Raw genomic sequence first — 12,597 nt, forward strand, 5'->3', positions numbered from 1 at the left:
ATAACTCCTTCCCTTTCTTTTCATTCCTCTCCCTTCTCACCTCCCCCCTCCACCCCACAGACATCAACTTACTTAATACATTCGTCTTTCTTTGGTTTTCTCTCAATTCATATTCTGTACTGTTCATTCCATTCAATACGTCTGTAACACAACGATTTCAATAAGGAGAGCAAGTCCATCAGGGTGTCTTTTCATCGACATCGTTTCACCATGAAATTTAATCTCAAATCTTGACCCATTCTATTATATCCATCACAGCTTCTTCAATGCACAGATGAAAATTACGGGCGACAGACTATACCCCGGTCATATTCCCTTTCTAATTAGATCACTTCACTCTAAGTCTCCAATTCTTTTCCCTCTTGATCTGATTTGATACATTATAAATGGTTCTGAAAGCCTGCGACTGTGAAAACAATACGTTTGGTTATAAACAACTCATCTGCTACCAGTCACGATTTACTTTATTTTATTTTTCACACGACGCGTTTCGGGAAATGATTCTCATTTTCAAGTGCGTTTTTTGTATTTGTTATATCATTCCTATGTGATGTTGTCGATGTGTGAGTTCTGCTTCATTTCGTTGACTTTAATGCAATATTTAAGAAAACACGCTATTTTTAGTTGGTTGCCGATCTTTTTGTGAAGTTAGTGGCGAAATTTAGAAGAATTTGTACTTACAGTTTCCCTGTGGTCCATTTGTGCAGAGTCTCACACACACTAAACATCACACACAACTTGTTGTAGACTTTTAAACAGCAAAAATATTTTACATTAAAAAACAGTTCCATTGATGTTCCTACAAGTAGTCAACAGAGATGACATTATAGGTCTTCCACAGAGTATAATATGCCTTTGTACAGAGGATATTTACCTTAACAATTTGGATCATAATTTACTTATGTTTATTTTACTATTTTGCTTATTTCTATGTGTTACTATTTTTGTTTAAGTATACTATCGAAACATCTGAAGGAATTCACTGATTCACTTGCAAGTGTTTCGTGTAATATTTTATCTTCATATTTTCTGTAATGTGAATATATCTCCAGTTCTTCTAGCAAATACATTTTATGTTCTTTATTTAGTCCGTGGAGTACTTTGACAGATTGCTCTATTTTTCCAAATGGGTGTCCTGCATTATGTACATGTGGTGTTATGGCTGATGTAGTGCGTCTGATGTGTGTGTAGGCTTTTATGTGGTCTGTGTACCTGGTGTTGAAATTTCGGACTGTTTGTCCTAGGTAGAACATGGAGCATTCCTGGCATGTGATCTCGTATATTCCAGAGTCTGAGTATGGATCATGCTTACACTTTATACCGTGTATTAGTTTTTGCCGTTATTTATTTGAGTAGAAAACCCAATTTTTACTTTGTGATTTTTAAAAATATTTGAAATCATCTGTGATAAATTGTAAATGTAAGGGATATTAGATATATATTTGTTTCTCTCTTTTTCTTCTGTGGTGTAGTTTGTACCTGGGACTTTCCTCACTTTCTCTAGGATTGTGTCAACTATGGAAGAATTGTACCCATTGGTAACTGCAATCTTTTTCACTGTGTTTATTTCTTGTTGCATGTTTTCTTGGTTCAATGGCATTTTAGTTGCCCTATGTAACATTGACCTGTATGGCTCAAATGGTTCAAATGGCTCTGAGCACTATGGGTCTCAACTTCTGAGGTCATTAGTCCCCTAGAACTTAGAACCAGTTAAACCTAACTAACCTAAGGACACCACAAACATCCATGCCCGAGGCAGGATTCGAACCTGCGACCGCAGCGGTCTTGCGGTTCCAGACTGCAGCGCCTTTAACCGCACAGCCACTTCGGCCAGTGACCTGTATGCTGCCTGTTTATGGATATTTAGGTGACATGAGGTTGCAGGGATTGTGGTGTCAGTCATTGTGTTTTTCCTATGAATTTTGACTGTGAATGTGTTGTTGTGTCTTGTAATATTTAGGTCCAGAGAAGTGATACTTTTATTTTGCTCATTTTCCACTGTAAATTGGATTTCATCATGTAGATTACTGAAATAATTTAGAGTGTATGTAATGTCTTTGCCGGCCGGTATGGCCGTGCGGTTCTAGGCGCTTCAGTCTGGAACCGCGTGACCGCTACGGTCGCAGGTTCGAATCCTGCCTCGGGCATGGATGTGTGTGATGTCCTTAGGTTAGTTAGGTTTAAGTAGTTCTAAGTTCTAGGGGACTGATGACCACAGATGTTAAGTCCCATAGTGCTCAGAGCCATTTGAACCATTTGTAATGTCTTTGGTGTCCCCTTTCACTAACAGTAGTGTGTCATCTACATATCTCCTATAAAATTCAATTTTCTTTAGGCAAGGTTCTTGGCTGTTAAATAATTTTTGTTCTAATCGATTTATGTATATGTCAGGTATGGTACAGATATACATGATCCCACTGCTACGCCATCTGGTTGTTTATATATGTTGCCATTAAAAGTGAAGTAATTGTCACTTAGCGTTAGCTGAAGGAGCTCCATAAATTCAACAATTTATATATATCCAAAAGAACTAACAAAAAGGTTTCATATAAAGAGGAATGTAATGATGAGTAACAGAAATGAGATCAACACTAAATGCAACATCAAAATTGGAACTAGAAGAAGAAATTCTGTTTCCTCGAAAGCAAAATGACAAATAAAAGACGAAGTAAGGAAAATACAATATACACCCTAACACTGGCAAAGACGGGATTCCTGGCCCAGAGAAGTCTGGTAACATCAAACATCAGGCTCTGTAAGAAGAACATTAGGAACACTGCACAGTTTGCTAATGAATCAAAGAGTGTGGAGAAACTGGAAGAGAATCAAAGTGTTTGAGATGTGTTACACAAGGATGCTGAAAATTAGATAGAGTGGTAGGATAAGGAATGGGGAGGTTCTCTGCAGAGTCGGCGAGAAGTGGAACAGATGGGTCAGGATGATAGGACTTGTGTTAAGATCTTAGGGAATTCCACTTGAGGAAGTTCTGGAGGGTAAAAATTGTAAGGGCAGGAAGAGACTGGTATAAACCCCATTAATAATTGAGCACGTAGGGTGCATATGGTACTCTGAGATGGTGATGTTGGAATAAGAGAAGAATTTTTGTTGAGCCCTATCGAGCCCGTCAGAAAATCAATGACTCCAAAAAAGGCTATCGACAAATATGATTTCTTGCACGTGCAATTTCAACTCATCAAACGTAGTGTATATTAATTACTTTTGAATGCATTGTGGGAGTGGCTGTGGTCAATGTGTTACAAATATTTACTATTAAAAACAGTCTTGATCAACAACTTTGTTAGAAAGAAGCCTGCTGCCACATCTTTGCACTGACGTTTGTCCTCACCATGGCAACCACTAATTCGCCTATCGACTTTACAACAACTTCAGTGGAAAGAAGCCTGCTGCCACATATTTGGAACGGCATCCGACTTCACCATGGCAACCAGTGGTTCCAAATGGTTCACTAACATGCCTTGAGAGGGCAACCCATGTACTGCCAAACCGAAGTTCGTTTATCCTACATGTTTAAATATCTTTAACGCTTTTTAATTGACAATAGCTGTTTAATAAGCTACGTTTAGTGTGTATTTATTTTAATTCTTGCCAATATTCTTTTAACTAAGGAATTTTACATTGTTATTCGACTTATAACTCATTGGTTAGTAATGACATCATGTTATCAGAAGTGGGTGGAGCCTCCATTACATATAGTAAGACGTGCACTGGTTTCTCCAGTAGTGATTCTCCAACAGAAAGAGGTTCCTACTCAATGGCAATTCATCGTTTTATTGCTTTATAACTTTATGTATTTTCTTTAATGTATGTAGCCCTCTAATTATAGCTTTGTATACAACTTTTAGGTCTGAAGATGACCACAGCAGTGGTCGAAACCGGTCACCTTGATAAATAAATCGTGATCAAGACTGTATTTAATAGTAACAGTAGTGTATATTGTTTATATCATCAGTATGTACTTTTGCACCGACTAAGTACCAGGTCACTCTTAATCCCTCCACAGTTAAAGAAAACGTTTGCGTGAAAATTATGAAACACAGAGAAAAATGTCACACATCAGTGGACAGAGCATCGAAGTGCGCGTTGTGGCGTAGCAGCAGACCGCAACACTAAGTAGCCAAGCATGTTAGAACATGTAGACTACCACCCGGTCATCGGGGCTTGTTAACGTGACCGCTTCCTGGACGCGGGTGTATGCCGACCCCACATCAGATCTCCCCGGCGGGTCGGTGTGCTGGCCAGTCTGCATGTGTTTTTTAGGAGATTTCCCCACATGCCTCTACGTTAATACCGAGCTGGTTCCCGTGTTCTGCCTCAGATACACTACACGCTACGCAAACTCTTAGAACATACGTTCTCACACTTGCACAAGGAATTTACTCAGTACGCAGAAAAACTGTGTAGGGGTGCGGGGGGAGGGGGGGGGGGGAAACTGGAGACTAATTTATCTTAGCTTAAAACACTTACTCGGCACATATAGACAAATCGTCTGCTCCGTACTGAAGAATCGCGTAAGTTAGAACCTGCGGATAGGCAACCCATTGAACAGATTTATAAACTGGGCTGCTGTTGCGTCCACCCATGCAGTTTGTCAACGACGTCAATGAACTGCATCCAATTACAGACATTTGTCACGTCATGACGAGTGTTCTGTACTGGCCACCCGTAATGTGATTTAAAAACTTGCAGACACGCTCTGTCCGCGGAGATGTGCTATTTTGTTCTACGTCTCATTTTCGCGCAGCCGTCTTCTGCAACACTGGAGGTACTTTTGAATGACCCTGAATATTAGATAGTGACATTTGATCAAAATTGTAATTACAATAAATACATTTCGTTGACAATCATATGTGCAAATGACCATGTTCAAAATTTACACTGCTGTCTCATATTCTAAATGATACAGTACAACTCATAACGAGAAAAGAATTGTAAACGTATGTCCATGAAACAAATACTTGTCGATGTATGATCCATTCTCTCCTATCATAGCTGGGAGGTGCTCAGTGAAGTAATCACTCTTCTACTTTTTTTTCTCTGCCAACAGCATGGCACGAATATAAAAATCATATACAGGGTGTTTCAGCTGTCCTTACCGACGTCGTTTTATGACACCCACAATTATACCTGGTCTTCATAAACTATAAACTGTAAATGTCACGCGTGATTTATGAAAACAGGTATAACATTGCGGGTTGCATAAAACGACATTGGCAGGGGCAGGTGAATTACCCTTTATAAAGGAAAATGACAATATAAGTAGCTAGAAACAACCATTTAAGATTATTTTACAGTATCAAGATAAGTATAATACTTATAGCTAGTGCACCTACGTATACGGCTATTGACGTAACAGAGCATAAGAAAGAACTCGACATAGATTGGGAAGCACACACATGGAGAATACACCACGCAGCCACAGTTGTCGCACTTGGTTTTCCTCGTGTATGGTGAAACGCATTGGAACTCACCCGTGGCTGTAGCTTGTGCATCTTTTAGATGGGTGTGGCATACATCTTTGAGTTTAAATATCCTCATAGCGCAAAATGTAGGAGATTAAGTTGGCGTGAAGATGGATGGCATGCTACTGGACATCCTCGCACAATCCACGGCTCATTAAATCTTTGTGTTATGTAAGGTCCTATGAGCCGTGGATAACCGAGGGTGCCCCGCCCTACATAATCCCCATCCGCTGTTGACATAAGAGTTTTCTTAGTATCGTACCGCGTGATAAGGTAAAAACTCTACCGGATAACGTCGACGCCGACAGGTGCGCCACCGCGCCCTCTACGCGGACACAGAGGAACTACACCGCCGCCACCTGGGCGCGCAGCTGCCGCCTCTGTGGCAGTCGCTGTCGGCCACGAGCCTCGTGCTCCTCAACACACACTGGACCATCGGCGGCGCAGTGCCGCTGCTGCCCAACGTCGTCGAGGTCGGCGGACTCCACATCGAGCAGCCGCGGCCCCTGCCGCAGGTACCGTTACTGTACTTTTTTCAAAAATTCACCTGCATTTCGAGTTATTCGATACTGCGCACCATCTTTTTAGGTCACGCTAATCTTTGTGTGGCTAAGCAGGTATGGCTAGAGGACAAATGTAAAGATGTAGACGGTTATCTCACTAGGGGTAAGATAGATGCTGCCTACAGGAAAATTAAAGAGGCGGTTGGAGAAAAGAGAACCACTTGTATGAATATCAAGAGCTCAGATGGAAACCCAGTTCTAAGCAACGAAGGGAAAGCAGAAAGATGAAGGGAGTATATAGAGGGCCTATACAAGGGCAATGTACTTGAGGACAATGTTATGCAAATGGAAGAGGATGTAGATGAAGATTAAATGGGAGATACGATACTGTGTGAAGAGTTTGACAGAGCACTGAAAGACCTGAGTCGAAACAAGGCCCCGGGAGTAGACAACATTCCGTTAGAACTACTGACGGCCTTGGGAGAGCCAGTCCTGACAAAACTCTACCATCTGGTAACCAAGATGTATGAGACAGGCGAAATACCCTCAGACTTCAAGAAGAATATAATAATTCCGATCCCAAAGAAAGCAGGTCCTGGCACATGTGAAAATTACCGAACTATCAGTTTAATAAGTCACAGCTGCAAAATACTAACGCGAATTCTGTACAGTAGAATGGAAAAACTGGTAGAAGCTGACCTCGGGGAAGATCAGTTTGGATTCCGTAGAAATACTGGAACACGTGAGGCAACACTGACCCTACGACTTACCTTAGAAGCTAGATTATCGAAAGGCAAACCTACGTTTCTAGCATTTGTAGGCTTAGAGAAAGCTTTTGACAATGTTGACTGGAATACTCTCTTTCAAATTCTGAAGGTGGCAGGGGTAAAATACAGGGAGCGAAAGGCTATTTACAGTTTGTACAGAAACCAGATGGCAATAGTAAGAGTCGAGGGGCACGAAAGGGAAGCAGTGGTTGGGAAGGGGGTGAGACAGGGTTGTAGCCTATCCTCGATGTTATTCAATCTGTATATTGAGCAAGCAGTGAAGGAAACAAAAGAAAAATTCGGAGTAGGTATTAAAATCCATGGAGAAGAAATAAAAACTTTGAGGTTCGCCGATGACATTGTAATTCTGTCAGAGACAGCAAAGAACTTGGAAGAGCAGTTGAACGAAATGGACAGTGTTATGAAAGGAGGGTATAAGATGAACATCAACAAAAGCAAAACGAGGATAATGGAATGTAGTCGAATTAAGTCGGGTGATGCTGAGGGAATTAGATTAGGAAATGAGACACTTAAAGTAGTAAAGGAGTTTTGCTATTTGGGGAGCAAAATAACTGATGATGGTCGAAGTAGAGAGGATATAAAATGTAGACTGGCAATGGCAAGGAAAGCGTTTCTGAAGAAGAGAAAGTTGTTAACATCGAGTATTGATTTAAGTGTCAGGAAGTCGTTTCTGAAAGTATTTGTATGGAGCGTAGCCATGTATGGAAGTGAAACATCGTCCATGTTTCACTTCCATAACTAGTTTGGACAAGAAGAGAATAGAAGCTTTCGAAATGTGGTGCTACAGAAGAATGCTGAAGATTAGATCGGTAGATCATATAACTAATGAGGAGGTACTGAATAGGACTGGGGAGAAGAGAAGTTTGTGGCACAACTTAACTAGAAGAAGTGATCGGTTGGTAGGACATGTTCTGAGGCATCAAGGGATCACCAATTTAGTGTTGGAGGGCAGCGTGGAGGGAAAAAATTGTAGAGGGAGACCAAGAGATGAATACACTAAACAGATTCAGAAGGATGTAGGTTGCAGTAGGTACTGGGAGATGAAGAAGTTTGCACAGGATAGAGTAGCATGGAGAGCTGCATCAAACCAGTCTCAGGATTGAAGACCACAACAACAACAACAACAATCTTTGTGATCAAAAAAGACACACACACACACACACACAAGAACACGACGCACCACGAAGGAATTATCCGTATGGTACGGAAATTCGTAGATATGCTGCACATCTACTGATAAACAAATTATTACGTTTTCAGAAAAACTGCGTGATTTATTCAAGAGAAAGAGCTTCACATATCGAGCAATGCGTTAGTCAACTTCTGGCCCTCACGCAACCACTTACTCAGCTTGGCATTGATTGTATAGTTCTTGGATGTTCTAACAATACCACCACTTGCAAAGTAGATTAGAAATCAGATTGATAATGTTGCTCACGCTGCATATGTTCGCTTTATCGGGCAACAACAAAACTATTGACTGTGGATGATATCGTCAGAATCGAAATAATGAGGTCACTGTAAATAATTTGGCACTTATCTTGAATGGATTCCCACGTAGATTTCGTCGAAGTCGTTATGGCTCATCTTGTTGATTCTAAGGTGATTCCACTTTGGCTGCTAGAAGGTCCGGATCTGTATTTTAGCTATATTTGAAGACCTAACACGTGCGTTTTTCAGGAAATTCTTAATGATCAAACAATCCCTGATCAGAACAATGGATGGTAGAAATAATTTTTGACTTGGTGTTCACGATCCAAATTTTTAATAGACTTCTTGTAAATTCACATATACTTCTTCTTAAGTGTCACATCATCAAGAAAACAGTTTTGTATCAATCTTCACATATTTAATTTCCACTTTAACTAAACACAAGACTTGACTGTTCTTTTACAAAGCAAAATAACAACATAACTTCTGCAAAGTCAAAGAAAGACTGCTCTGTGCGCATTCACGCCAAAACGATTACAATTAATTTAAAGATTATGACAGTCTCACAGAAATGCATACACACAAGAACCATATCACTGTAATATATCGATACATCGGAGTAACTATACATTAATAAAACCAAATGTGACTATTGTCACAAAAATATGTCTGTTACTTCACAGAAAATTAGTTCGATATTACTGGTATCGAGAACTGGCGGTTGGAGTGCCGTAATGGTCACGTAAATAAAGAACCATTACATGGTCGTCCTGAGAGATAATGTGCCAAATATTGTCCAACTGGTTCGTTAGATCGCCAAGGTCTTGAGATGATAGGAGGGCTCTGTCTGTAATGCCCAAAACGTTCTCAACTTAGGAGAGATCCGGCAACTTTGCTCGGCAGGGTAGGGTTTGACAAGCACGTAGTAGAAACTCTTTCCGTGTGGGGGCGGGCACTATCTTGCTGATATTTAAGCCCTGGATGGCTTAAGATGAAGGGCAACAAAACTGGGAGGAGAATATCGTCGACGTACCGCTGTACTGTAAGAATGCCGCAGATGACAATCAAATGGGTCGGCCATTACAGCGGCCGAAAGGCTGGTATCCCACTGCGTCTCCAAACACGTCTTCGGCCTGAAGTCTCATTGACTGGAGTAGAATTGTCTTCTGTTACGTGTCTCGTTTCGAACTGAGCGGTGTTTGCTTGTCTTCGTGCTTACCAAATCCTGACTTAGCCCTCACGTTCTCCGGATCTCTCACCAATTCGGAATGTTGGAGCATTATGGGCTGGTCCCTCCAACTAGTGTTGGATTTTGACGATATAACGCACCATTGGGACAGAATTTGGCACGAAAATCCTCAGGACATCCAAGAACTGTATCAGTCAATGCCAAGCAGAATAACTGCTTGCATAAGGGTTAGGGATGGACCAACGCATTACTGACTTGCTCCATTAGTGAAGCTCTTCCTCTTGCATAAGACATTCAGTTTTTGTGAAATTGTAAGCATTTGTTTCTTTGTAGATGTACATCACATCTACGGATTTTCGAGCGTCTTTTTTATATGTCGTAGACAGTATTTTCTTCTTCTTAAGATACGCCTTTCATATTACATCACCTGCAGATCTTCTATAATGTTTTTTCTATGATCTAGTCTTGGTCTGCTCCTTCTACTTTCCCCTTATACAGCTCTCTCCACTGTCAAGTTCTCCACTTCTGGATACCATAGCAGATACTGCACAGACTTCTTACCAGTTGCTGGCCAGGGTGGCCGAGCGGTTCTACGCGCTACAGCCTGGAACCGCGCGACCGCTACGGTCGCAGGTTAGAATCCTGCCTCGGGCACGGATGTGTGTGATGTCCTTAGGTTAGTTAGGTTTAAGTAGATCGAAGTTCTAGGGGACTGCTGGCCTCAGAAGTTAAGTCCCATAGTGCTCAGAGCCATTTGAACCATTTTTCTTGCCAGTTATTTTCCGGCATTTCTTAATTTTGCGCTTAATTTGTCGACATAATTTTAACATTCTGTCACAACAATACATACCACATGTTTCCAGTTCATTTTTATCAGTATTACCACTACTCAACGCTTCGTGTTCTTCATTTCCAATGGTCCACGTTTCTATATATACACAGGGTGAGCAAAACGAAGCTGTTCCGAAAAATGCACTGCGCAAGAAACCCTGTAATTGTCTCCCATTGTATCGCCTAAGTTTGAATTTTGTCTCAAGGGTGCCTACAACCGTCTTCTGCAAATGTGCAAAAGGGGCACACTGTGACACACACAGGCTCGGCGGCGCTTCAGACATCAAGGTTTCTACGCATTCCGAAAAAAGGCGATAGCTCAGAAGTTCACGTGAGCTGTACGGTGGATTAATTGATGCTAAACTTACACCAAATTTCACCAAAATTCTGCCCAACGCCACCTTGGAAATTTCACACGAGGGGAGGTCGTCACATCCGCTCGTACGCACATTTCAAGCCTTTTTTTTATTTATTTATTTACACGTCAAGTTCCGTAGGACCAAATTGAGGAGCAAATCTCCAAGGTCATGGAACGTGTCAGTACATGAACTTACAACATAAAAGTAATAACACATAAAAATAAATGTATGAACCTGAAAAAAAGTCTGTCCATAAGTTTAAGTAAACGCTATCAGCAATACAATGAGAATCAGCTTAATTTTTCAAGGAACTCCTCGACAGAATAGAAGGAGGTACCCACGAGGAAACTATTCAGTTTCGATTTGAAAGCGTGTGGATTACTGCTAAGATTTTTGAATTCGAGTGGCAGCTTATTGAAAATGGATGCAGCAGTATACTGCACACCTGTTTCCATACCCTAGTTAAGGAAGTCCGATCCAAATGGAGGTTTGATTTCTGCCGAGTATTAACAGAGTGAAAGCTGCTTATTCTTGGAAATAAACTAATATTGATAACAAGAAACGACAATAAGCAATATACATACTGAGAGGCCAATGTCAAAATACCCAGACTCATGAACAGAGGTCGACAAGAGGTTCGTGAACTCACACCACTTATTGCCCGAACCGCCAGTTTCTGAGCCAAAAATGTCCTTCTAGAATGGGAAGAGTTACCCCAAAACATAATACCATACGACATAAGTGAATGAAAATAAGCAAAGTAGACTAATTTACGTGTCGAAGTATCACTCACTTTTGATACCGTTCGAATAGTGAAAATGGGAGTATTAAGTCTTTGAACAAGATCCTGAACGTGGGCTTTCCATGACAGCTTACTATCTATCTAAACACCTAGAAATTAGAGCTGTTCAGTTTCACTAATCATATGCCCATTCTGTGGGATTAAAACGTCAGGTTTTGTTAAGTTGTGTGTTAGAAACTGTAAAAACTGAGTTTACTGTGATTTAACGTTAGTTTATTTTCTACAAGCCATGAACTGAGGTCACGTACTGCACTACTTGAAACCGAGTCAATGTTGCACTCAACATCCTTTACTACCAAGCTAGTGTCCTCAGCAAACAGAAATATTTTAGAGTTACCCAGAATAATAGAGGGCATATCATTTATATAAATAAGGAACAGGAGCGGCCCCAACACTGATCCCTGGGGCACCCCCCACTTGACAGTACCCCACTCAGATCCCACATCACAGCCGTTATCAACATTGTGAATTATGTCCTTTTGCTGCCTGTTGCTAAAGTAAGAGGTGAACCAATTGTGAGCTACTCCCGTTGTTCCGTAATGGTCTAACTTCTGGAGCAATATTGTGAGATCAACACAGTCAAATGCCTTTGTTAAATGAAAAAATATGCCAAGCGTTCGAAACTTTTTGTTTAGCCCATCCAGTACCTCACAGAGAAAAGAGAATATAGCATTTTCTGTTGTCAAACGACTTCTGAAGCCGAACTGTACATTTGATAGCAAATCGTGTGATATAAAATGATCAATTAACCTTACATACACAGCCTTTTCGATAACTTTTGCAGACACTGATGGCATAGAAATGGGTCTAAAATTATCTAAATTATTCCTTTCTCCCTTTTTATAAAGTGGCTTTACTAAAGAGTACTTTAATAGCTCAGGAAACTGACCATTCCTAAAGGAAAAATTACAAATATGGCTAAATACAGAGCTAACATGTGCAGCACAGTACTTTAATATTCTGCAAGACACTCCATCATAACCACGAGAGTCCTTAGTCTTCAGTGATTTAATTATTGACTCAATCTCCCTCTTGTCTGTAATACAGAGGAGTATTTCACACGTCAATATCGCAAAGGCGTTTGCTAAGAAATTTATATGATTTCCTCTAGAAACTAAATTTTTATTTAGTTCACAAGCAATGCTCATAAAATGATTGTTAAATACTGTACATATATCTGATTTATCAGTAAGAGAAATATTATTACTGCGAAC

The 12,597-nt window shown here is 40.6% G+C and overlaps 1 protein-coding gene across 1 annotated transcript in view; it reads left to right on the forward strand.

The window, feature by feature from the left end:
* LOC124798661 (UDP-glucosyltransferase 2-like) overlaps window positions 1-12,597 on the forward strand; it is a 65,038-nt gene that overhangs the window by 24,678 nt on the left and 27,763 nt on the right. Inside the window, exon 4 of the mRNA XM_047262161.1 lies at window positions 5,789-5,995. Coding sequence (XP_047118117.1) covers window positions 5,789-5,995 — 207 coding nt within the window. The remainder of the gene's footprint in view (window positions 1-5,788; window positions 5,996-12,597) is intronic.

This window comes from Schistocerca piceifrons, chromosome 5 (genome assembly GCF_021461385.2).
Source record: "Schistocerca piceifrons isolate TAMUIC-IGC-003096 chromosome 5, iqSchPice1.1, whole genome shotgun sequence".
Lineage (NCBI taxonomy): Eukaryota > Metazoa > Arthropoda > Insecta > Orthoptera > Acrididae > Schistocerca > Schistocerca piceifrons.